This window comes from Pneumocystis murina (genome assembly GCF_000349005.2).
Source record: "Pneumocystis murina B123 chromosome Unknown supercont1.3, whole genome shotgun sequence".
In the NCBI taxonomy this organism is placed as follows: Eukaryota; Fungi; Ascomycota; class Pneumocystomycetes; order Pneumocystales; family Pneumocystaceae; genus Pneumocystis; species Pneumocystis murina.
The window spans coordinates 214,082-239,292 of NW_017802361.1; the positions used below are offsets into that span (position 1 = coordinate 214,082).

The window sequence follows — 25,211 nt, forward strand, 5'->3', positions numbered from 1 at the left end:
AAATTCTAAGCCAATCAGGAAGTATCAAGCTCATTATTATTTCCCTAATTTAGAAAAAATATATAATTGATACTACAGATTCTTTTTTACTCATTTACAATATAAAAACATTTTTTGATTAACATTATAAACTCAATTCCAGGTAATACTACTCAACATAAACAACTCCATCGTTGACTAGAATCCGAAATATTATCATCCTTTTTAATTACATTGCGTAAACATTCTGACCACCGCATATAATCTTTTCTCCACATAAATGTGCCCCTTAAGCTACCTCGTGTTGGCCAATCGTACATTCCATCATCTCCATATTGAATTCCAAATTGCGGTAAATTGGGATCAATATGTCCAAGTTCAATTTTACCCAATATTTGACGAGCAACAAGCAAAAATGCATCATCAATTAAATGTGGTGTTAATGCTGAAACTTCTAACATAGAAAGACCTGTTTTTTACGATTCCAATCCCTCCATTTACTCAATTCTATGTCTTACCTTCACGATTTGCATATCCCATCGCTTCGTTTACTGTTACCTCTCGCTCTCTGTTACGATCTGATTTATTCCCAATTAATACAACCACAACATCTGGCGATGCTAGAGCACGTGTATCTCTTAGCCATGAAGGAAGACTTGTAAATGAATCATGGCTGAACAAATATATTAACCGTCTTAAAAAAAGTATACAAAAAAAAATACTTGGTAATATCATAAACAAGTAATGCGCCTGCTGCCGCTTGATAATAAGATCGTGTAACTGAACGAAACCGTTCCTGACCAGCTGTATCCCAAAGCTTACTTTGTTAATAAAAATTAAAAAAAAATATATGTATATAAAATAGATAAATCCGAAGTAAAATGTCTAGATATCCTAATATCTATATGCATAATATTGATTGTTTTTAATAAGAACCAAAGCTGTATAAAGATATGCATATAACACGCATACAACACGCATATATAACCTAATATTTCTTTGCATAGATATTTTTCGGAATTATATGAATTTTATAGTCTAATACATGGATACCTGCATACCTGTAATTTAATTCGTTTTTTACGCGCACCAACACCAAGTTTCACTACTTTACTGGAAAATTCTACTCCAATCGTATGAGAAGAAAGTGTTCTAAACTCATTCTTCACAAAACGATGTAACATACACGTTCTAATTCCCTTATAAACTACTTTCAAGACTAATCGTTTTATACTTGCCGCTTCCACTCGGCCCAATAATTATCAGTTTAATCAAATAATCATACATATTTTCCAGTTCCTGTTCATTTTCATAATCATATGTAGAAGAAACAGACGAAGAAATTGACTGAATCCGTTTCCAACGCATATTTTTATATACTTTTTCTTTTCTAAACACCGACTTTATTGATCGATAAATATCGAGAATAAAAAAACAAGGCAATAATTTTCTTAAAGAAATAAGAAGTAAAAAAAGAATTTAAAAAGTTTTAAGATCTTATTACAGAAATAGACCATGTCACACATACATTAAAATAGAGTATATCAGAAAAATAAAGACTAGATATTTTATTTTAAAATTAATTTTTTTTTGTTTAAATATTATAATCTAAAAACAAGAATGATTTAATATATATAAATGAATTTTAAAAGAAAAGTCTTTTGTGGCAAAAAAACAAGATTTCTTATCCAAGATTACAAAGATTATTCATTTAAAAAATACAACTATAAATTGATCTAAAATTAAACCATACAGATAGATGTATTTTCAATCACTGTACATACATTTATATTTTAAAACATTTATTAGTATTAACAAAGTTGGATCCAAAATAGAAATGAAAAACAGTAGAAATAAAATATATAATTATATTTTATTAGATTTTTAAATTAACTATTTAATAAAATTTATATTTTATGTTAGAGAAATTGAGTATTAAAATAAAAAAAAAGTTTTAAATATAAAATTTTTTAGTTTTAAAAAATATTTACAGCGTAACTTTTTAAAATCTCAAAAATAAAAAATTTGCAATTAAATATTTATTTCAAATTATTTCTCCTCAATTCAAAATATTTTTCCTTTCCTAAATTATATATTTGCTTTTATAATCATATGAAGCAAAATCCAAATAAATTATTTCTATTTCATTAATTCTAGTAATTTTAATGATCAATATATAAACTCCGTTATGCACTTATTTAATATATAAAAAATCTAATAAAAAAAAGAATTTATAAACATTTTTTATATAAAAATTATATAAATAGAGTTTAGCCCTGCTAATTTGACATTAATTCAAGTATTTATCCAGATCATTAGTACTCTTAAACACCGTTGCCATGGTAACACATATTTATTTTTTACCGACCTAGAAATTTCAATATTAACCAGAGAACAGGAATAAAAGTAAGAATATCCAGAATAAAACAGATAAAGAATTGCTTATATTCTTCTATATTTAAAAATGATTTCTTTTGAGGAATCAGTTGAGCATCAAAAAGAGAATATTGAACCTTTACGACAAGGACGTTCTATAACAAACTTGGCAAAATCATTTTCAGAAAATCCATGCGCATTGAGAGCAAAAAATGATCAAAAAAGATGTGTTTTTGAGTCGGAAATTGATGGATCAGATGATCTAGATGATCCTTTGGATATATGGGTTAAATATATTAAATGGACTAATGAAACATATCCTCATGGCCAAAGTGCGGAGAGTGGACTTGTTCCATTATTAGAAAGATGTATCCGTCGTTTTATAAATGTAAATCATTATCATGATGATCCTCGATATTTAAAAATATGGATTCAATATATAAGATATATAGATGATCCTCAAGAGGTATTTTGTTTTTTAGCTCATAAAGGCATTGGAAAATCGTTGAGTGCATATTATGAGGAATATGCAATTTTTCTTGAAGAAACAGGGAGGTATTTTAGCTTTTTAATATAATATTATGTTTTAAAAATCAATAGAAAATCTCAAGCAAATGAAATATATAAACTTGGAATTGAAAGAAAAGCGCATCCATTTGATCGCTTACAACGAAGATACGACGAATTTTTAAGAAGATCGCTTAATTCTTCTACGGCTGAGCCGAACTCTACTCTGATACCTACTCGTTCTGTATTATCTACGAAATTTTTATCAAGTCTTAATGAATCCGACAACATTAAACAGTCAAATAACGAGAAAAAAACATATAATGTGTCTCGTATAAATGTATACACTGATTCAGAGAATGAAAGATTCAATAAAATTTTTAAAACTGATACATGGGACAATATTGGGACAATTCAAGAAAGAAAAAAAGAAAATTATCAAAAAGCTAAGATGTGGGTTGGAGAGAAACTTCCTATGAAAAAGAAAAGTCAATCATCTGTAATTACGGAGAAGTTTAACGTTTTTTGTGATGAAGTATTTTAAATTAATTACAATATTTTATAGTAATAAATAATAGGAAAATAAAATATTTAAACAACCGTTAGTTCAATCAAAAGATATACCTCTTCCTAAAAAAGAAGAAAAAATTATGGTAAATTTACAGGAAATGTATTGTGATGGAAAAGAATTTTCATTAGATGAATTAAAAGCTAAAGCAAGAGGTTTTCTAGGAAAGACATGGGAAGACGATGAAATAAATACTATAATTCCTACGTATATCGAAGAAGAAACAACTTTGTTAAAAGGTTTAATCTTAAACTTTACATATTTTAATGTTCTTACTATAATAGATTCTCCTCAAATTTCTGATTTAAAAAAAAAACAAGCATCTCCTACTATCAATACGAAAGCAGCCTTAGCTGACATTTTTGACATTTTTAGTCAGCCTCTAAAATGTGAACAATCTGATAATAATTCTGATGATGACGATAATGAAGTTCTTTATCAAGATGATTCAGCGCAAGAACAAGTAAATAATACTACATGGAACCAGATTTATCCTTCAAGTGATTGTGTGTATGCCGATAATTCTAATGGAAAGTGTAAAAACACTGAGCACGAAAATCATAGCGAAAACAAAAACATAGATATTCTTAGAAAAAATAACTTGGATAATGAAAATTTATCATCTTATAATATTCCTTCTACTCCAAGTAATGAGAATTTTTCAGCCTCATTTGATAAACATTATTCTTCTGTCAATCCAATGGCATCTATTACTGAAGATATTGAACCTTTGTTACCAAATCATTTTGAATTACCTCAAAAAGAAAAACTGAAATATAATGAGTTAGAAGAGCCAATGAGTTCTCCTTTCCAAGAATCAGTATCTTTTCATCTAAATTTTCAAAAAGATGAACGACCTATAACACAATTTGCATCATTTAAACAAGAAGGTTCTTCAAAATCATATATTATAAAAGAACTTGTCTGCAATCCATTGGAAGATAGCATTAGGGATACTATACTTTCAAATTTAAATCCACCAATAGATTCTTATGATGGTTTATATAATTTTTCAGATAAAGTATATGGAAAATTAGATTTTATTGAACGCTTTAATAAACAATCATCTAGAAAGTCCTCAGCAACTAATAATCAGGAAGTAAAGATAAAATTATCTCAAAATACTACCTACCGTATAAAGAAGAAGCTTGGAGAAGGTGCATTTGCACCCGTATATTTAGCAGAAAATACTAGCAATTCATCGAACTCTACTCTGAAATTGAGAGCTATTAAGATTGAGCGCTCTTCTACACCTTGGGAATTCTATATAATACAACAAGCAAAATCTCGTCTAGGTACACATCGTGCATTAGCATCTATTATTGATGCTTACGAAATGCATATTTATCACGATATTGGATTTTTAATAATGAAATATAGAGATCAAGGAACAATCCTTGATTTAGTTAACGTATTTAAGTCAGAAACAGGAAATGGCGTAGATGAAATCCTTGCAATATTTTTTACTATAGAACTTTTAAGAACATTAGAACAATTACATAATAATGGTATTCTTCATGGTGATTTGAAGCCAGATAACTGTCTTCTTCGCCTGGATCCTCTTAAATATGAATGGCTTTCTAAATATCAAAGAGATGGATCAGGTGGATGGGCGTCTAAAGGAATTGTAATCATCGATTTTGGAAAAGGAATAGATTTGAGAATGTTTTCTCCTCAAGTACAGTTTATAGCCGATTGGCAAACAGATGAGCAAGATTGTGCAGAAATGAGGGAAGCAAGACCGTGGACTTATCAAATCGATTATCATGGATTAGCAACTATAATTCACACCCTTCTTTTTGGAAAACATATCGAAACAATTGCAGAAAAAATGCCAGGATTAGGCGTGGGACGTAGAAAATATCGTTTATCTAATGGATTTAAACGATATTGGCAACAAGATATTTGGAGAAACTTATTTGATTTATTATTAAACCCCGTAGCTAATGCTGGAGAAAATGGCCTTCCTATTACAAAAAATCTTAAACAGATACGTGAAGAAATGGAGACATGGCTTACAGAAAATTGTGAAAAGGGAGTCGGATTAAAAGCAAGTCTATGGAAAATCGAAACTTTATTATACGAACGAAAATAATATACAATATTATATAAAGCAATATTAATATTCCATAATAATTAACTTCGATATTAATATAGAAAGAAATATTATAATTATTTAATATCTACTTTTGTAAGATAACAAAATAGAAAAAATAAGCCTCATATAATATAAATTATTTGCTTTTTCTTTACATATAATCATTACAAACAATTGTTCTAAAAAACAAAATATAAACTTTAATCTAACTTATCAAAATCGACCTATATTATTTTAATATAGACCCTACTAGGATTCATAAATAAAACATTCATAAAACTTTTAACAAAATCACGAACAAGACCATTAACTTTGTAAATACTTCAAATATATTTATCATTTAAATTTTTTAGACATCTTATCTCCAGGCACCGAAATCATTAATTTATTAAATTTTTTAATTAATCTTTAAAAAAAATTAAATGATAATAAGACTCTTATTATCCTATAAAAACATTTAATGCAAAAAAATTCAAAAATATATTATCTTTTTTTATAATAAAAAACTATCTTAAATATTAAAATAAACCTTTATAATTCTATAACCTCTTAAAAAAATAGTAATAAAAAACATCATTTCATTAAAAAATACTGATAATTTATTTTTATAAAATCAAAATATTACAAATATAAATCACAAACATTCTTATATCTTCAGAAATTATAATCATTACATTAAATTATCAAATGAGATAATATTTTATTAAACAGATAAAACTCACAAATCAATAAAACACAAAAAACTCTATAAAAACTCATTTCATTCAAAAATCTTTTAATAAAAATTTAACCTTTCAAAATTATAAAGAAATAATTAAATCTTCGCCTTTTTTTAAAAAAATATCAATTCAAATAATTTATTTTTTAAAAGACTACTTTCTTTTTAAATTCAAGAATAATAATTAGAAAATATAAAACTATTTATTCAGAACTTTATACAACCTTTCTATAAAAACGGTTTACTTTTTAAAAAAAATTAAAAAAAATATATACATTATTTAAAATTTTATGTAATGCTATTTTTTTCTAATTATTTAACTTGGATTAATCTTTTTTTTAGATAAATTTCTAAGTTTTATTGAGAGTGTTAAAATTTTTAAGAATATATCATAAGGATTTTTAAAAAAAAACATATATTCGTTAAAAAATAGGAAAAATGAACCAAGCAGGTCGCCAAACATTCAACCAAATGGCAGCAATGCTTCGTTCAAGAACTACTAATAATGGACAAACTACAGGCGGTGGTAATAGTGCAATCATAGGAGCGGGATTAGTTATTGGACTTGCAGGTCTTGGAATGTTAATAAACTTATCATTATATAATGGTAAAGGATTGAAATAATAAAGATTAAATAATCAGAAAAAATACTAATAGAATAAGTGGATGGAGGTCATCGTGCTATTAAGTTTTTATATATCTAAATTATAAAAGAATTGATTAATAAGGGTTTAGATATAGTCGGATTTCAGGTGTTAGTCCGAAAATATATAGTGAAGGAACTCATTTTTTTATACCTTGGATTGAAACACCATATATTTATGATGTTCGTGCTAAACCAAGGAATATTGCATCTCTTACAGGAACAAAAGGTTATATATTATTTTTAAGAAGATTCATTAATAATAATATAGATCTGCAAATGGTAAATATTACATGCCGAGTCCTTTCTAGACCTAATGTTGCTGCACTTCCAACAATATATCGTACTCTTGGTTCAGATTATGATGAACGAGTTCTTCCTTCAATAGTTAATGAAGTTTTGAAAAGTGTTGTTGCACAGTTTAATGCAAGTCAACTTATTACACAAAGAGAAAAAGTTTATTAACATTTTATAAGTAATTTTTATTAATATAATATCATAGGTATCAAAACTAGTTCGAGAAAGTCTCGTTCGCCGAGCGGATATATTTAATATAAAACTTGATGATGTTTCATGTACTTCTCAAGATATCTGATTTACTAATACTAATTTTTATAGTAACACATGGTTTATTGAATTATTCTTTTCATATTACAAAAATATATTAATTTAAATAGTACAATTTTCACCAGAGTTTACAGCAGCAGTCGAGGCAAAACAAGTAGCACAGCAGGAAACACAAAAAGCAGCATATTTAGTTGACCGTGCCCGTCAAGAAAAGGTTTACAAATGCCAACGTTTTTTATTTCTAATATTATCTAGCAAGGTGCCATTGTTAGAGCTCAAGGAGAAGCAAAATCAGCTGAGCTTATTGGCGAAGCTATTAAAAAGAGTAAAGGCTTTTTAGAATTAAGAAAAATTGAAGCAGCCAGAGAAATTTCACGCATTCTTTCTGAGGGTAATAATAGAATATTTTTAAATGCAGAAAACTTAATGCTTAATGTTGCTGAACAAAAGTATGAACTTAATAATCGGACATATGATCTAACAAACCATAGAGATGAAACAGTCAAAAAATAAAAGTTATTAGGATTTCGTTTTCATTTACGTTTCATATAACTTTATATAATTTATATAAATTATATTTTTTACCAAGAACAAATTCCTGTTTACATATTTCCTTTCAAAATACGTTCCGTTAGCTTTTCTTTAGCTATCTGATAGGCATTCATCAACCCTTTTTCACTTAAATCAACATGAGAAATTACATCTGAAAAAGAAGGTCGTGCAATTCTCGAAGCAATTACTGTAGGTTCTGTTTCTACAATAATCCTAGATAAAATCAAAAATAATCATCTAAACATAAAATATCCTACCCATCGTCACATATTTCATTAACTACAAGTGAAAGTAAATCATAATTTTCCAACAATGCATGCTTATCAATCAACATTCTTCAACATATTAAAAATACAAAAAAAACATTTCATTATACTTTAAAAGAATCTCTAATGTTTCCTTAAGTGTTGTTAACAACTCATATAACATCAATTCATTTTCGTCTTGTCCACCCACAATATACATTGTAATATCGATCGATGTTTTATAAACCACCATATAATTTTCATATAAAATAATCTCATTATTTGTCTTCTTAGTCTTCTCCCAAAGACCTTTTTCAAAAGCTTTCTGGTTCTTAACTGTTGAATATAAATTTGAACGAGCTGTTCCTGTTTGAAAAACAGAATGAGGAGGTTGACAATACTTTGCAAAAATACGTTCTCCTGATGAATCTAACTAGAAACATGTTAATTATACCCTTAAAGCCCGTAAAACATACAATTAAAATGGCGTGAATAGTGTAAAGTGTGAAATTCATTTTTTCTTATAAGTTAAAAAGACGGCTACAGAGGTTGTGAAAAGTATGTTGTCATGACAAGTCTCCATAGAAACCAAAAATCTAAGATAAGATAAAGCAAGATTTAAATGTTAAAGATATTAAATATGTTTAAAATTTAAGAAGAAAACTAATAAGAATATATTTTAAAAATGTTTACGACGATTAGTTTTGGAGAAAATATCATTTTTAGATTTACCCATCATTGTTTTGAGAGTAGGAATATAAACAGGAGATAATAGTTCGGAATCTTTTAAAGATTGGATTAGTTCTCTTTCTCGTGGAAAAACCTTTTCATCATCTTCACAAAGTAGATCAATTGGTAAAGCATTCCAATAAGCAATAATACTACGAATTGCCTTTCCTTTTTTAGTTGAACCCGGTTGTAATTTAATTTTATATTTATATTTAGCCATAGAAGAATAAGGAGCACAAATAGGAATTGCTTCTACCAAAACATCATCAGATAATGGAAATGGTACAAAAGCATCCAAATTTATTTCGTAATTCTTAAAAAAATAAATAATTAAGAAATAAAAGAGAAATTTACCTTTTCTTTATTATTAGGTACTTTAATATTTTCTTTCACCAATAAATGGTTATTTTTTTTTTCAGAATTATTCTGAAAAATTTCTTTTTTATTATTATAATTATTATTACCACCAGTATTTTTTATATCTTTATTTGCCTTATGCTTTTTATTTACTATAGACTTTTTATTTTCTTTTAAATCTTTCTTTTCAGAACTTATATTAGACCCTAACAATTTCATTCTTAAAATTCTATCATTTTCATCTTGATCTGCATATTTAAGCATTATTTTTTTTATTTTTCCTTTCTTTCCCCTTACATTTGTTGATAATAAATTACCATTTTCTTTCGTTTTGTTTGTATCAAGAGGTTTTGAGTTTGAAATTTCCGTGCCAACTTTTATATTTAATGACTCAGAATTCTGGTCTTTTGTGTTCCCAGAATTCACCTTTGTTTTTCCAGGATTCTCCTTTGTTTTCTCAGGATTTTCCTTTGTTTTCTCAGGATTCTCCTTTGTTTTTCGAGTTTTCATTTGCATATTTTTTATATCTCGTCTTTCCTTAAAACTCATTCTTTTTTTTTCAATTTTTTGATAAATAGTACATATATCAGAAATAATTTTCTTGCTTTCTAATGATAAAGGCTCATGATATTCTTCCAGGTTATATTTGCTTTCATTCTCAATTTCTTCTAAAGGTTTTTCAATCAATGTATCTTTTAAATATATTAATGGGTTATTTTGATTACTAGATTCCTCAAAATTATCTATAAAACTCTTATCTAATGTATCAGTAATGTCCACTTTTTTCTCTTCGTGATTTAATGAAAGATCAATTATTTTTTCAGTAACAAATGTAGCTTCCTGATTTAATGTTATATTGATCAACGAATTATTTTGATTATTTTCAGATAATTTATTTTTAAGACGACGTACTTTACTATCTTCATCAACAACCCATAAAATTCCGTATCCAAGAATAAGTTGTGAGGGAGGCAAAAAATTCTTTTTTCCTTGAATTGTAAATACTTCAATAAGCGATTGCTCTTCAACGTCTTCATGCTTGATAACTTGATCATAACGAACCCTAAAATTAGTCATCTATATTTGTGTAGAGATATAGATAAATATATTACCACCATGCACTTGTAACAATTTTACTGGTCCTTAGATAATTAGTATAAATTTGATAAATAATAACAAATCATTACCATGCATTTGACTTAGATATTGAAAATGCACCAGCCTGACTAAGAGTGCTTGGAGGGACAAATAATGAATCATGCATATTTTTAATAATGACAACAGATGCGTCCTTTAAATCAGCATGTACATATATATCATTTTCGAAAAAATGATCTTTTATCAAAATTTTATCTTGCAATGAATCACGCCCTCCTAATACTAAATATCCATCCGAACTAATAAACCATAAAAATTTCTCAAACCAACGTAAAGTCCTCATAGGAACTATTTTTTTTTTTTCTTGTCCAGCACTTTTTTTTAAATCAAACTTAATTTTTCTCTCTGCATTCTTCAATGCTTTAAAAGAGGCAGCTACAGTTTTCTTTTCTTTTATTGATGCAAGTTTTTTCTTATCATAATAATCTCTAGCATTTGCTTAATTTAATTAATATTAAAAAAATAATATAAATAAATATCTATACCCCATGCATTCATTGATAATTTGATATCAATATCTAATGTTTCTGTTCTATCTTTTTGAATATGAAATAAATTAGAGTCCTGTCCCTGTTCAAAAGCATCATCTGAACGCACAGAAGATAATTTAATTGTAATGGTATTTAATTTTAATTTAAGAGGAAGAGATATGATTTTAGCAGCAGGATTTCCGTATTCTTTCTCATTTTCAATCAATTTAGCGATATCATTCCTAATTATTTATTAAATTATAAAATTACAAATATCTATACTTTACCAATCCATACTCTGCAAAAGGCAATCGTTAACTGCCTTAATTGTTTCATCAACCTAAATAAATTATTACTATAATAGAACAATATTTGTATGAATACTATTTCCAAATTTTCTTCTATAGCAACTGCTTTCTGTATAGAAATATTTTGAATTTTTTTTAGATCATCAATCTTCTTTTGAAGCTCTTCTTTTGTTGCCTGTAAACGTCGATAAGCAAGATCTTCCTGATGTTTCAATTTCATGTCGAATTTCTGGGATTCTAGTGAAGAAAAAAACATATCTATACAACTATTATAGTTATCATATGCAATAATAGAATAATCTGGATTATCAGAAAATTGTTTTGGAATAAATGGATTAAAATCTAAATAAATTCTTATATAATCCAAAGTAGACTCTGCTTGAATATTGTTTAAATTTTCACTTTTAACTTTTATTGGTTCTTTTTTCTCAACAATATATCCAGTCACAGGATTCTCTCTACATTTTCTAATAATATCATCCGCTTTTTTGAAAGACAAAAGTAGATCATCCATATTAATGCTTTCTAATAAAGTAGTAAATAAAAAAATCATAAATAAAAAATAAAATAAACTATCAATAATAAATATACTAACCTAAATTCGAATAAAACTCATCAAGTTTCATATCAGGGTCAATATTAGCATCTCTTATGATATGTTCAATAAGAGAATTTCCATAACCACTTAACTCCCAAGAAATAAACTTCTTTAAAGGAAAATCCTTTAGTGTTTTTCCCTTTTTTAATGCCTTTTTGCAAACAGATAAAGAAAAAATATTTTTCGATGAAACATCATCAGAAAACGTTATATATTTATCTTTTAATGTATGAATTAGAGACAATAAACTATCCTTTGTCATTTCAGCTTCATCTTGAGAAATACTAGATGAAACATGATATATTTCTCCTACAGAAAACTGTTTACGTTTATCACCAAATACTACCATACGATAAAGAAAAAGTATTTTCATATTTTCATCTGCCAAAATAATATTTCCTGAAGCATAAAACTCAAAAATAAGATAATATTGAGCTTTAAACAATTCTTTCGTTTCATTACTTCTTCCAAATCCTAAATATACAATTCTATCATTACAAATATGCTTCAAAGACACAAGTTGTCTATTTTTCAAATGTTTTCGTAGTTTAGCACAAAATTGTGATGGTAATGCTGCTGTTTCACGAACATATCTTGTCAAATGAATCCGAGACCCACATTCTACAAGAAGGTACTCCTTGCGACCAGAAGATGAAAATTTAAACTGAAAAATCCTTTCTGAAATATCATAAATATTTTGTAAGCGAAATTCTAAAAGTTCCTGTAACTCGCTTACAACGCTTTTTAAATCTAAAATACTATACAAATTAATGAAAAACAAAGATAAAACTAAACAAATACTTAAGCCTTTGTTTCATATTAAATATAATTCTTAATAAAAGTGCAATAAACCATACTTATTATTAGAATTTTGCCCAGTTTTTCTGCCTCTGAAATTGATGTCGTTCCAGGTTACCTAGGCAACCAGCAATATGATCAAACCTAAATCAAATGTTGAAATAAAAAGGCTTTTAAGAACAACAAAAAAAGAGTCTTTCAAGATCCATTTAACCCTTTTTTTGATTCCATTTATATCTTTTTATACGAATAAATAAAATATGTCAAAAATATTAAACAAAAAAAAACTTTAAAATATAAATAAAATTAAAATATAAAAAAATACAATTATTTTTTCTATAACATATTCTTTTTAAATTATTTTAAACCATATATTTTCACATTTTTATATAAAAAATAATGAAAAAAAAGGATTTATTCAAATATATGAAAAATGTCTATGTTAAAAAAATATTTTAATCATCTATAATACAGAATATATCTATTTAATATGGATTCTAGCACAATTGGAAATTTGATAATTATTTTTTTAAAATAAAAACAAGTTAATAAAAAATATTAAAAAAATCAAATAATGGGTAATTTTACTTAAAAATCTTAACATATATATATAATCTTTGTGAAAATATATTATAAAAAGAAAGGATTTTTTTTCAAAAAAAAAAGAACAGATTTGTCTTAAAATATCAAGAAATTCAAAAAATAAAATTTAATTCTCAAAATCATTTTTTTACTTTATCAAACGGCTTAATCTTGCAATTAATTTTCTAAAAAAGATATCTTCTTCAAACATAAAAGGCTTTCTGATATATTATTGGATTAAGAATGTTTTTACATATATAAAGTCTCTCAAAAAGCAAAAGTTTTATTGTTAATCTAGAAAAAATTTAAAAATGATTCGAACAAGTTGCAAAAACCATAAAAAAGAACTTTTAACAAGAATCCTACCAGTATCATCAGAATCGATTAATTTTTATGAGAACAAATTGAAAAAAGACTTTTTTAATAAAGATTTTTTAACTATTTTACCATCAGATACACTTGATGCACTTCAAGAAGCAGTACAGATTCTTAAGGAAGGATTATATCCTGTAGCATTTCCTACAGAGACAGTATATGGTTTAGGGGCAGATGCAACAAATTCAGAGGCAGCAATGTCTATTTTTCATGTCAAAAATCGTCCAGCAGATAATCCTTTAATTGTTCATATATCATCACTTAATCAATTACAACGTCTATTTCAACCGGATTTTAAAAGTTCAAAAGCAGAAAACCTTATACCTCCTGTTTATATTCCATTAATTAATCAATTTTGGCCAGGCCCTCTTACTATTATTCTTCCAGCTCGGCATTTAAAGATTTCACCAATTGTGTCAGCAAAAAAAGATACAATAGCTGTTAGAATGCCATCAAATCTTATAGCATTAGCTCTCATTACACTTTTTGGCATGCCTATTGCAGCACCATCTGCTAATATTTCAACAAGGCCATCACCAACACTCGCTTCACATGTATATTCTGATCTTAAAGGAAAAATTCCAATCATTTTGGATGGTGGTCCATGTAATATTGGTTTAGAAAGTACGGTAATAGACGGTCTTGTAGATCCACCTGTTATTTTACGACCGGGGTCTATTAGCAAAGAACAAATTAAAGCATGTGGAGGTAAATGGGAAAACATTATTGTTTATACAAATAAAAATCTGAACAAAACTTCGGAAATAATAGCTCGTGCACCAGGTATGAAATACAAACATTATTCGCCAAAAGCGAAAGTTGTATTATTTGAGCATGTCTCAGAAGAATCTGTAATAAAATGGGTTATGCAGAATATCACTACTGATATTAAAAAAAAAATGCATATTGGAATAATGAGAACAATGCATTGGAAACGAGAGAAATTAAATGATATATTTCTAAATTGGAAAACTCTAGATTGTGAACTTGGACATACCGGCACTGAAATTACTAGGAATTTATTTTCTGAATTAAGAAATATGGATTATCATAATATAGATTTGATTCTTGTCGAGGGAGTTTCAGAAGAAAAAGAAGGATTAGCAATAATGAATAGAATTAGAAGCTCAGCATCCATAATTATTTCAAACTAATTGCTTTAATATTTATATTCTTTAGAATAGTTAATTATCATCATATACAAAAACAAAATATATTATTATTGTAGAAATATATTTCAAAAAGTCTATTTTGAAATATCTTTTTTAAAAACCATTAATAATATAATATTTATGAAACATAAATTAACATATGATAATTGTACCTTTTAATTATAGTAATACTATATTATATAAATATAATTAGCTCTTTAGGTATATTTTTACGTGTTCTAAATTTTCGTATCTCATCTATCCAAAATACAGTACTTGCAACAACTATTAAAAATAAAAGTTCAAAGAAACTTAAAGGTTCTGTATAAAATACTTTTTGAAAAAATGGTAAATAAATAACAGATATTTGTCCCAAAAAAGACCCTAAAATTGCTAAATTAAAAATATTATTGGAAAAAAAACCTATGTTAAAAATAGATTTTATGTTAGAACGACATGTCAATGCATTAAAAAGATCAAAAAATACAAAACAAGTAAAAGCCTACAAAAGTTAGAAAAAAAAAAAGAATATAATTATACCATAGTAATAGATCTGCGCTCTGTATTTTTGCGCGTTTGAGAAATATATATTAAAATAGTCCCAAGAACAATGAGAAATGAAGAAATAATAACTTTTTTAAGAAGGGGTTTTGTTAAAAGAGAAATATCTTTTTTGCGAGGACAATTTGGAATAATATTAGAATTAATAGATTCACAACCGAGACTTTGTGCTGGTGGACCATCCATAAGAATATCTAATAATGATTAATTCAATTATTAAAAAAAATGAATAAAATACTTATCCACAAAATTTGTGTAGCAGTTAAAGGATTTCCAAAACCGAAAATTATTGAAATAGCAATTAAAGATAGTGAAGCAATACATGTCGATAACTGAAAGGCTATAAAGTTGCTAATATTATAATAAATACCCTTGCCTGCAAAAATAATAAATATAAGCAATTAATATTGATAATTAATTTACCTTCATCAATTGCATCCAAGATAGTTGAAAATGAGTCATCAGTCAATATCATGTCTGCAGCTTCCCTTGCAACATCAGTGCCTTGCTTTCCCATAGCAATACCGATATCAGCAAGTTTTAAAGCAGGAGCATCATTAACACCGTCACCTACCATAGCGACTACATCTCCTCTTATCTGAAGTGCTTCTATTATTTTCATTTTCTGTCTGGGAGTAACTCGAGAAAATATACTAATATTAGGTAAAACTTCAGAAAGTTCTTTAATTGTCATTTTTTCAAGATTACTCCCAGACATTATAGTCACAAAATCCTTAGAATTTTCATTAATATAATATGATTTTGAATACTGAATTGGAATTCCAAGTTTATATGCAGTAGATAGAGCAGCAGCTTCCGAATCACCTGTTATCATAACAATTCTAATAGAATTCTGAATTAAATGCTGAATAGACTTCTTAACATTCTTTCTAAGTGGATCAAGTAATCCAATAAGACCTGCTATAGTAAAACCCTTATCATTTATAGATGAACCAAATAAACTAGCTAAAGCTATAACTTTTAATCCTTCATGAGCCATTTCAGAAGCAACTTTATCAACTTTATCAATAACATCTTTCGTTAATGGTATCTCTACTGCATCTTTTTCCAAGATTGAAGCAGATTTTATGCATATTTCTTCAAATGAACCCTTTGCATACACAACACTTGATGAAGGGGTCATAGAAGATGGATATGCTGTTACAGACATCCATTTTCTATCTGAAGAGAAGGGAATTTCCTGGAGTCGTGTATAAATCTTTCTAATATCAAAAAAACGTATTTCCATAAAAATCAAAATTACCATACGATTATCAGGATAACCATATTTTTCAATCAATTCCATGATTGCAACGTCAACAGATTGCCCAACAAATTTTTTATTACTAATTTTTTGAGCATTATTACATAGATTAGCTAAAAATTGATTTTTAAAATAAATAAAATAAAACAAACCTACCAATATTCAAAAGACAATTCAGAGTCTTATCTTCCATAAACAATGATTTCTTAAAGTTAGATGAAAGATCAATAAGTCCATTTCTACCTAGGGTAAATATCTTTTGTACAGTCATATGATTTTCAGTTAATGTTCCTATTAATAATCAAAATATAAAACAAATATTATAATGAATACCTGTTTTATCGCAACATATAACATTAACACTTGCTAATGTTTCAACACTCGGTAAATTTTTAACAATTACTTTTTTATTTGACATACGATAAACTCCTAAAGCTAATGTAATGCTTATAATTATAGGAAGGCCTTCAGGAACAGCAGCAACTGCTAAAGATATAGAAATAGTAGACATTTCTAACCATGATCTTCCTTGTATTAACCCAACCAAATATATTATCAGTATAATAATAAAAGAAAACATAGAGAGCTGTTTTCCAAGATGATTCATTGATTTTTGCATTGGAGTTTCTGGAGACTTTATCTAAAACCAGATAAATATCAAACAAAAAAAAACATCCATATTACATGTTGCATATCCAGAATAGCTGCACCAAACTCCGTATCTTTTCCTGTTCCAATTACAATACCTAAACCATTGCCTAAACATCTAATTAAACATTATAGAGTATTTTATACACAGATATTACCATGTCTTACAAATGTTCCCATAAATGCAATACATTTACGTTCAGTTATAGGGATATCATAGACGCTTTTAGAAATAGCATCCGCATTCTTATAAACAACATTTGTTTCTCCCGTCAAGTTCGATTCGTCTATCCCAAGATCAATCGCCTATATATTTTAATCAGAAAATCAAAATCAAATATAAAGCTCATCCAATACTTCTGATATTCTCAAATCTGCCGGAATACGGTCACCTGTAGAAAGTCGAATTAAATCACCTGGAACAAGCTCAATTGCTTCTACATATTGTTCCTGACCATTCCTAATCACATGACAATAATGTGGTAACATCTTATTTAATTCTTTCAATGATTTTTCAGAACGGTATTCTTGAATAAATCCAACTATATCATATATCAATTTAAAATTATATATTCAGATCCTGATATACCTGAAACAACCATTATAATCGCCTATATAGATATTCACCATAAATATTCTTGCAAATAATATATAAAAACAACTCACCACAATGATACTTAGTGCGTCACTAATATTTCCTACCAATATGCTCATCAAAGCACTCACAAATAGTAATATCATCAAAAAATTGCCCAACAACTGTTTTAAAAACCGGAAAAATGGAAACCCTATCTTCTCAGGTCCCAAAAAATTACTCCCATAGACGGATTTACGATATATAATGTCTTCTTGACTCGATAATCCTGTTTTATGGCATGTATGAAGATATGCACAACATTCTTCAATACCAATGCTCCAAAAGTCGTTTTTGAGCTGGATTTTCGAAGGTAATACAGAATAAGGCAATCGTCTAGGCTTATCTAAGGATTTCTTGGGAGTTTTTCTTGACATTTGATATATTTCTAAGCCATAATAAATACTTAGGTTTTTTTTTTGAAGAAAATCTAATATGGAGATAGAAAAAAATATAAAATAAAATGAATTATAAAATACAGAAATCATATAAATGAAAGATATAAATAAAAAGATATGAATATTAAATAAAAATAAGAAGGATATTTGATGTAAAAATATTAAGCAGTATAAACTGAAGAAGCCACATGACCCCCATGACCAGTCCAATCAATATGAACGTTTTTTACATCTTTAAATTTATCAGTTATTACTTCAGGAAGAAACTGGAAAGTATGAGCACCTAGAAAATAAGTATAAAATAGGAAGAAAAGGAGGAAAATACCAAAATAATCTCTTTGAGCCTGAATTAAATTAGATGGAAGCCATTGGCTTCTGTATCCATCAAAGAATGAAAGAGCAGTAGAAAAGGCGGGGGTTGGAATCCCAATTTCAATAGCAGTTGAAACAATTTTTCTCCACGAAGGCTCAGCAGTTATTATAGCGTTATGAAAAAACGGCTCTATAATAATTAAAAGAAATAAAAAAATGTTAAGAAAAATCATTACCAAATAAAAGGTTTTCTAAGTCAGGTGATGCTAGATAGACTTTGGAAATTTCATTTAAAAAAATACTACGAATAATACAGCCACCTAATCTAAAATTAATATAGAAGTTAAAAAAGAAAAATATATATACCTTGCCACATATGGGAGATACTGGAATTATTAAGTTTCCATCCATATTTGATAGAAGCTTGTTTTAACAACATAAAACCTTGAGTGTAAGAGATAATTTTACTAGCATAAAGAGCCTTTCAAGTTTTAAGAAAAAAATATAATATAAAGGAAAACATACTTGTTCTAAATGAGAAATAAACTCCTTTTTATCACCAGTATATTTGAAACTCATATTTTGAAATCTTTTACTAGCTTTGATCCTTTCTTCACGAATGTTTGAAAGACATCTCGAAAAAACTGCCTCACCAATAAGTGTTGTTGGTACACCTAGATCAAGTGCACTCATTGCACTCCATTTTCCGGTACCTAATATACATTAAATTGAAGGAGATGCCTATATTAAACAATGCACCTTTTTGTCCAGCAGAATCAAGAATTTTGTCAATTACATACTCTCCATTTTCATCAGTATAATAAAAAATATCACAAGTGATTTCAATCAAAAATGAATTAAGAAAACCTTTATTCCACTCGCTAAAAACATCACCAATTTCCCGATTACTCATAGAAAGACCCCGCTTCATAAGATCATATGCCTCACAAATTAATTGCATATCACCATATTCAATACCATTATGAACCATCTTAACAAAATGTCCAGAACCCGACTCACCAATCCAATCACAACACGGTTTACCATTAGATTTTGCAGAAATGGATTGAAAAATATCTTTAATATATTCCCATGCATCGAAATTCCCTCCTGGCATAATCGATGGCCCATATCTAGCTCCATCTTCTCCTCCTGATATACCAGCTCCAACAAAAAGGATACCTTTGCTTTTTAAACTTTCATATCGATTATTTGTATCAATAAAATAACTATTTCCACAATCTAAGATCATTGGTGATTTAAAAAATAACCATTTGTTTTTTTACCAATAATAATATCACCTTTTTCTAAATATGGTAGAAGAAGTTCAATAAATTCATCTACAGGAGATCCTGCTTTAACAAGAAGCATTATACGTCGAGGTTTCTTCAAAAGAGAACAAAATTCTTCAATAGAATGTGCTCCAAGAATAGATTTTCCTTAAATTATTTATCAATTTCTTTCTATAAAAAATTATAAATAAAACCCATAGCTTCTTTCTCCAAAAAGCAATCAACCTTCGATACTGTACGATTAAATACTGCAACAATAAACCTGTATATTATATATAAAAACCAATATTTAAAAAATAAACGTCTTAAAAAAGACAATTTGTTAACAAACCCTTTATCAGCAGAATTTAAGACAAGATTTTGACCCATGACAGCCAATCCAATAAGACCAAAGTCTATAGAGCCGGTTAAGACCTAATATTTATTTTCTTTTAAAATAAAAAACAGCCCATACCAGCACTAAATTTTTAAAGAACTTTAGTACAGATTTTTAATGACAAAAAAGCAAAATACATACATATTCTTTAGACCTTTAGAATTCATATATTAATCTTTAAAAATCTCTGCAATAATAGCTTTTATTTTCAACTTTAAACTCCAAATTCAATGTCGTTAATAAATGAAAAAACGTATATTAGGATTTTTTTTTAAAAATAAGTATAGAAATATATAAAAAGAGATAAAAATGAACATAAATGAGTAATAACTGCGTATAAACGTATATATTGTGTAGAATATATAAGATATAAGGCTATACCGAGATATATGTATAAAATAGAATAATTTATAAAGATTCAGAAATAAAAGTATAAATATCAAAAACGTTTGTATTTAAATTAAAAGATAATATAAAAATGAATTTTGAAGATCATGTTTAACGATAAGAATGATCGGCTAAAAATATGAATAAAATATTTGATAAAAAAAATATACCTTGGATTGATCGAGAAATCTCAGCTTCCCATTTATCTCCATTAGAAAGAAGTTTTTCTTTATTATACAAAAGTTCTTCGTGAGTTTCTGTTGCATATTCAACATTTGATGTCTCGACTATAGCATCGACAGGACAGCTTTCTTGGCAATATCCACAATAAATACATTTTGTCATATCTAAAGTATCAATATTAAAATATATTAATAAAAAATAAAAACCTATATCATAGCGAGTTGTACGACGTGATCCATCCGCACGTTCTTCCGCTTCAATTGTAATTGCTTGAGCAGGACATACTGCTTCACAAAGTTTACATGCAATACATCGTTCTTCTCCTGTTGGATAACGACGTAAAGCATGTTCCCCACGAAATCTAGGAGAAACCGGTCCTTTTTCAAATGGATAAAACAATGTATATCTAGTAATTCATAAAAACATTTATATATCTTTAAAAACACATACGGTGTTCGAAAAAACTGCTCCAAAACGACGTACATTCCCCGAAGCATCTCTGACAATAAGAAATAATCCCCTACTTTATCTAAAATAGACTTTTTATACTTTCTAGATGTTTTAGATATTCTTGATGTTCCTGATGTTTCTACTAATGATTCTACAGAACGTGGACGAAAACCAGTTGGTGGAGCTGCCTTAACTGACCTACTAAAAGCCAGTGTTCTGCAGTAAATATGAGTAAAATATGGAAGAACCCTATCTGTTTTCTTGCAAAAATAACCTCTTATCATCTTCACTTGAGAATAAGATCTTTGAAGATATTAAAATCTTAGTTAAATAAAAATAGCGTTTCCATAGCAACTATGATGACCCGGGTGAAATATCAAAATTTCAGGATAAAATTAAATACGATATTAAAGATTCAAGAAACACGGAAGAGCTTTTAGTGTTTTTTTTGAGGAAAAAGACTTATTTTCTAAAGAAATATAGAAAGAACGACTAATTAAATATATATAGTCCTTTTTTTCTGTTTTTTTTTTTCAACGTTTAGCCTTTTTTTTTAAATCATAAAAGATGGGAAAAGTAAATCTATTTTAATTTTGATTAATTTATATATTAAACAAATATAGGTTCATGGATCTCTTGCACGGTGAGGTTTTATAGAAGAGAGTGTTTTTTTGGCTAATTTATATGTTATTTTAGTGCAGGAAAAGTAAAATCGTGAGTTTAATTTATTAAACTGTAAAAATGTTAAGATAGGTTTTTAGACAAACACCTAAAGTGGAGAAACAAGAAAAGCCTAAATGTCCATGTGGACGAGCACATAAACGACTTCAATATAATCGTCGATTTATTAATATGGTATCAATAAGTTTAGGAGGGAAACGAAAGGTATACAGAACAAATACATTTAAGAGAAATTTTAAGATTAAATCAGATGAATCCTGCACCAGTTTCGTGAAAATCTGTTTTTTAAATCTTAAAAGAATTTATAAAACATTTAAGATAGTTATATTTCAATATTAAGTGTAAAACCTGTTTCTTTTTTTTTCATAAATATTTTCTTAAATTATTAAAAAAACCCGTAATGCAAAGTCCAATCTCGATCTCAATCGAGTCCTGAGCTCAGATTCAGAGGTAGAATAAAATCTTTTCAAAAGGCAAATATAAATGAACAGCTAAAAAAATTGCAAATTTAAAAAAAAATATTATAGTAAAAATAAAATATTATAGCAAAAATAAAATATTTAAAAAACCTTTAATATATATTTCAATAAAAGACTACAAGCGGATACTAAGCAACAAATAATATTCAGAAGAAAAAGAAGCAGAAGGAACAATTCTAAACCCAATCCAAATAAGACCTTTAACTAAGGATTCTACAACACGTAAACTATAAGAAATGTATAAAAATATAGATTTACCAAGTCCAGAAGATAACTTCTTAATACGAATAAACAACTCATTGCAAAAAAGAAAAATAGAAGCAAAATCAATAATTGCTACTAATCTAATCATTCTTAATAAACATAAAATAGAAAATAAATGTATGAAAAGCATACCTTTGTTTTAAATAAGGCTTATTGCAAATATCTCCAATAATATAAATATTACGCTTATTTTTGGAAAACGTTGTTATCCCACGACATAATACTTTATTATTCTCATTGATACTAACGCTTTCAACCACGTCATTGCCTTCAATACCAAATTCTTTCCACCAAACTCCACATATCAATCTTTCTCTTAATACAGAAAACCCTGATTCACTTTCAAGAGACGAAGATCGAGAAAAACCAGCAGTATCATATTTCCCTGAGGCAGAGGAAAGTACATCCAAAGATGCTCCCGCAGATGCAGGAGGACTATATTCACACAAGACCTAACAGATCATTACTATAAACCATTTTATTCAACTTCAAAATACCTCAGGGACACCACTGAATATTTCTATCGTTTATTCTACGATAAACATATTTCTGAAGTTGCGACGAAGAATTAGGCTGTTTCAGTGGCGTTACCGTGCATGTTAAAGAAACAGTATCATAATAATTATATTCCATATCATTATCTAAAACCTTAGAGCATGGAGACATAAGAATCTCATTGTCTAAGTCTATTTCCTGACTATTCAAATAATAAACAGTATTATTATGCGCCATCTACGTAATTCTGATATTTAGTTCTCTTTATAAAGCCCTTGTTACGATATATTAATAAAACTAAATTTTTTAAAAATACGAAGTTTCTAGATTTCGGAGGGGTTTTATATATTTTTGGAAAAATCACGTGATATTATATAGATGATATAAATATATGAGTATAAAAATTATAAGGAAATAAGTGTTAAATAAAAATAAAAAGTAATTCAGAGAAATTGATTGTTTAAATGTAAAAGCCTTTGTTTTAAAAATTGAAAATAAAATATAAATATTTTGAAAATAGGAGTTCTGTTTTTTTATAAAATATTAATAAGCAGCGATGATTGTAATATATTTTAAAAAGATGGATTTTATAGATAATGAAATTTTTAAAAATATATCATCTTTAAAATCCAAGAAGTTTTTATGAAACCTTAAGTGCAATTTAATTAATTTTTAATTACATGAGTTTTCTATTTTCGTCTTTTTATGAACTTGATTTATTTGCTGATTTTCATCAATATTTGGAAGTCCATTAGAAATGGATTTCTTTTTCTTTTTAACTAAAGCATTTACATCATTGGCATTGGAAATTATATCCAAAAGCGTTTTCTTTACATCTTGAGAATTTCTTACTATATTTTCAAAATCAGGAGTTTTTACAACCGTTTTCTCAGGATTTTTTTCAAGTTCTTTAATCTAATAGTTTTTAACAATAAAATAAACTTCATATATTTCTAACCTTTTGTCTAAGTTCCAATAACATATCCTGTATTTCAGATTCTTCTTTCTCTTGTTTTTCTTTACCTTTTTTACTTTTTTGTTCAATTTCCAAGCGTTTTTCTAAACTTTTAATCGCCCAATGTATATGTTCAATTGCTTTTTCACGCAAATCACTTTCCTGTAAAAATTCAAGAGCTAATGCAAGTTTATAATGTGCCTCACTAATTAGTGATGACTCAAGTGGATATATTTTAATTTTAAGATCAAGAGAAGACTGAAAATCTACCAAAGCCTGTTGAAAATTTTCTATTAAAAATCAACAAATATCAATTTTATTAGATCTTAAAAATACCATTCTCAAGTGAAATTTCTCCCAATAAATCATATGTATCTGCCAACTTTTTCTCAATCGTTATAGAATTTTCTTCAACAAATCCCATTTTTTGATCCTCCGAACTCTTCTCAGACACACCTCTATTTATATCTAACATCTTCTGATAAAGAAATCTTGAAAAATCTAGGGCCTCCCACGCAATACTAAAATCATCCTCTTTTACCATATCTTCTGATTCTTCATCACTACTTTCATCCCCAGAAAAACATAATCGAGACGAATTAAACAACGGCTTAGGGAAAGCACTCCCTATATCTGTATGATCTTTTCACCTTAGTTTATCCTTGTTCTTACAATTAAAAACGTACTTTTTAGTGGAGGAACTACTCCACCAAAAACACCACTTCGTTTCACTGCTAAATGAAATAATGCTCTTCCATATGAATAAAAAACATCTGCGTTTCTAACATCTCCTTCACCGTATTCCCGAACAATTCGTTCAAGAGCCAAACTATATTTCTCAACCGCTTTTTCATAATCTTTCTTATAATAAAGACGATCTGCTTCATTAACAACAGAATATGCCTCTTCTAGTGATAATTCAGACTCAGAAGGCCCTGGAAATGAATATAAAACGCCATTTGAGTCTATTTCTTGCATTTCTTTCTCCACCATTTATTTGAAAGGTATTCTTGAAGATCGATAGTTTATTAAAGATTTCCATAACAACAGTTA

General features: G+C 27.6%; 12 protein-coding genes across 12 annotated transcripts; 4 read left to right on the forward strand and 8 right to left on the reverse strand.

Annotated features, from left to right (window-relative positions):
- Nucleotides 1–152: 152 nt before the first annotated feature.
- Nucleotides 153–1,347, reverse strand: PNEG_00946 (hypothetical protein; the record flags this gene model as incomplete). The annotated part of the gene is made up of 5 exons (XM_007874668.1): nt 153–448; nt 498–652; nt 702–796; nt 1,041–1,170; nt 1,214–1,347. 5 exons carry the CDS (start codon nt 1,345–1,347, stop codon nt 153–155), a joined length of 810 nt encoding a protein of 269 aa, XP_007872859.1.
- Nucleotides 1,348–2,383: 1,036 nt separating this feature from the next.
- PNEG_00947 (hypothetical protein) lies at nt 2,384–5,649 on the forward strand. Its single transcript, XM_007874669.1, has 4 exons — nt 2,384–2,910; nt 2,956–3,397; nt 3,441–3,669; nt 3,715–5,649. Exons 1-4 carry the CDS (start codon nt 2,444–2,446, stop codon nt 5,523–5,525), a joined length of 2,949 nt encoding a protein of 982 aa, XP_007872860.1. The 5' UTR covers nt 2,384–2,443; the 3' UTR covers nt 5,526–5,649.
- Nucleotides 5,650–6,684: 1,035 nt separating this feature from the next.
- On the forward strand, nt 6,685–7,969 carry PNEG_00948 (prohibitin-2; the record flags this gene model as incomplete). The annotated part of the gene is made up of 9 exons (XM_007874670.1): nt 6,685–6,853; nt 6,910–6,934; nt 6,982–7,118; nt 7,161–7,345; nt 7,392–7,464; nt 7,508–7,516; nt 7,567–7,670; nt 7,712–7,905; nt 7,948–7,969. 9 exons carry the CDS (start codon nt 6,685–6,687, stop codon nt 7,967–7,969), a joined length of 918 nt encoding a protein of 305 aa, XP_007872861.1.
- PNEG_00949 (hypothetical protein) lies at nt 7,472–8,768 on the reverse strand (the record flags this gene model as incomplete). The annotated part of the gene is made up of 4 exons (XM_007874671.1): nt 7,472–8,221; nt 8,266–8,343; nt 8,385–8,686; nt 8,730–8,768. The coding sequence occupies 4 exons, from the start codon at nt 8,766–8,768 to the stop codon at nt 8,059–8,061; spliced, it is 582 nt and encodes a 193-aa protein (XP_007872862.1). The 3' UTR covers nt 7,472–8,058.
- A 164-nt stretch (nt 8,769–8,932) lies between these two features.
- PNEG_00950 (hypothetical protein) lies at nt 8,933–12,715 on the reverse strand (the record flags this gene model as incomplete). Its single annotated transcript, XM_007874672.1, has 9 exons — nt 12,675–12,715; nt 11,871–12,631; nt 11,352–11,800; nt 11,255–11,307; nt 10,983–11,209; nt 10,527–10,935; nt 10,452–10,481; nt 9,337–10,402; nt 8,933–9,295 (listed from the first exon to the last, which is right to left on the reverse strand). The coding sequence occupies exons 1-9, from the start codon at nt 12,689–12,691 to the stop codon at nt 8,933–8,935; spliced, it is 3,375 nt and encodes a 1,124-aa protein (XP_007872863.1). The 5' UTR covers nt 12,692–12,715.
- A 787-nt stretch (nt 12,716–13,502) lies between these two features.
- PNEG_00951 (Sua5/YciO/YrdC/YwlC family tRNA threonylcarbamoyl adenosine modification protein) lies at nt 13,503–14,782 on the forward strand (the record flags this gene model as incomplete). Its single annotated transcript, XM_007874673.1, has 1 exon — nt 13,503–14,782. Exon 1 carries the CDS (start codon nt 13,565–13,567, stop codon nt 14,780–14,782), a length of 1,218 nt encoding a protein of 405 aa, XP_007872864.1. The 5' UTR covers nt 13,503–13,564.
- A 193-nt stretch (nt 14,783–14,975) lies between these two features.
- On the reverse strand, nt 14,976–18,374 carry PNEG_00952 (calcium-transporting P-type ATPase, PMR1-type; the record flags this gene model as incomplete). The annotated part of the gene is made up of 12 exons (XM_007874674.1): nt 14,976–15,281; nt 15,320–15,534; nt 15,579–15,716; nt 15,764–16,559; nt 16,605–16,717; nt 16,761–16,895; nt 16,938–17,244; nt 17,289–17,362; nt 17,411–17,558; nt 17,610–17,794; nt 17,842–17,863; nt 17,919–18,374. 12 exons carry the CDS (start codon nt 18,372–18,374, stop codon nt 14,976–14,978), a joined length of 2,895 nt encoding a protein of 964 aa, XP_007872865.1.
- Nucleotides 18,375–18,445: 71 nt separating this feature from the next.
- On the reverse strand, nt 18,446–20,431 carry PNEG_00953 (6-phosphogluconate dehydrogenase (decarboxylating); the record flags this gene model as incomplete). The annotated part of the gene is made up of 11 exons (XM_007874675.1): nt 18,446–18,567; nt 18,610–18,786; nt 18,833–18,916; nt 18,963–19,077; nt 19,122–19,309; nt 19,356–19,838; nt 19,883–20,035; nt 20,083–20,150; nt 20,220–20,283; nt 20,343–20,347; nt 20,406–20,431. The coding sequence occupies 11 exons, from the start codon at nt 20,429–20,431 to the stop codon at nt 18,446–18,448; spliced, it is 1,485 nt and encodes a 494-aa protein (XP_007872866.1).
- A 331-nt stretch (nt 20,432–20,762) lies between these two features.
- PNEG_00954 (hypothetical protein) lies at nt 20,763–21,568 on the reverse strand (the record flags this gene model as incomplete). The annotated part of the gene is made up of 4 exons (XM_007874676.1): nt 20,763–20,782; nt 20,822–20,998; nt 21,041–21,240; nt 21,285–21,568. The coding sequence occupies 4 exons, from the start codon at nt 21,566–21,568 to the stop codon at nt 20,763–20,765; spliced, it is 681 nt and encodes a 226-aa protein (XP_007872867.1).
- A 283-nt stretch (nt 21,569–21,851) lies between these two features.
- PNEG_00955 (40S ribosomal protein S30) lies at nt 21,852–22,239 on the forward strand (the record flags this gene model as incomplete). Its single annotated transcript, XM_007874677.1, has 5 exons — nt 21,852–21,860; nt 21,908–21,927; nt 21,981–21,998; nt 22,046–22,169; nt 22,216–22,239. The coding sequence occupies 5 exons, from the start codon at nt 21,852–21,854 to the stop codon at nt 22,237–22,239; spliced, it is 195 nt and encodes a 64-aa protein (XP_007872868.1).
- A 320-nt stretch (nt 22,240–22,559) lies between these two features.
- On the reverse strand, nt 22,560–23,440 carry PNEG_00956 (hypothetical protein; the record flags this gene model as incomplete). Its single annotated transcript, XM_007874678.1, has 5 exons — nt 22,560–22,657; nt 22,703–22,788; nt 22,841–23,160; nt 23,206–23,218; nt 23,271–23,440. The coding sequence occupies 5 exons, from the start codon at nt 23,438–23,440 to the stop codon at nt 22,560–22,562; spliced, it is 687 nt and encodes a 228-aa protein (XP_007872869.1).
- A 435-nt stretch (nt 23,441–23,875) lies between these two features.
- On the reverse strand, nt 23,876–25,151 carry PNEG_00957 (hypothetical protein; the record flags this gene model as incomplete). Its single annotated transcript, XM_007874679.1, has 4 exons — nt 23,876–24,118; nt 24,162–24,448; nt 24,495–24,800; nt 24,845–25,151. 4 exons carry the CDS (start codon nt 25,149–25,151, stop codon nt 23,876–23,878), a joined length of 1,143 nt encoding a protein of 380 aa, XP_007872870.1.
- Between the last annotated feature and the right edge of the window lie 60 nt (nt 25,152–25,211).

Bases quoted from the DNA above. Each gene is read 5' to 3' on its own strand.
- PNEG_00947 (XM_007874669.1), top strand. From the start codon at position 2,444: ATGATTTCTTTTGAGGAATCAGTTGAGCATCAAAAAGAGAATATTGAA. The intron at 2,911-2,955 runs GTATTTTAGCTT...AAAAATCAATAG, and splicing joins TTTCTTGAAGAAACAGGGAG to AAAATCTCAAGCAAATGAAA. The intron at 3,670-3,714 runs GTTTAATCTTAA...TTACTATAATAG, and splicing joins AGAAACAACTTTGTTAAAAG to ATTCTCCTCAAATTTCTGAT.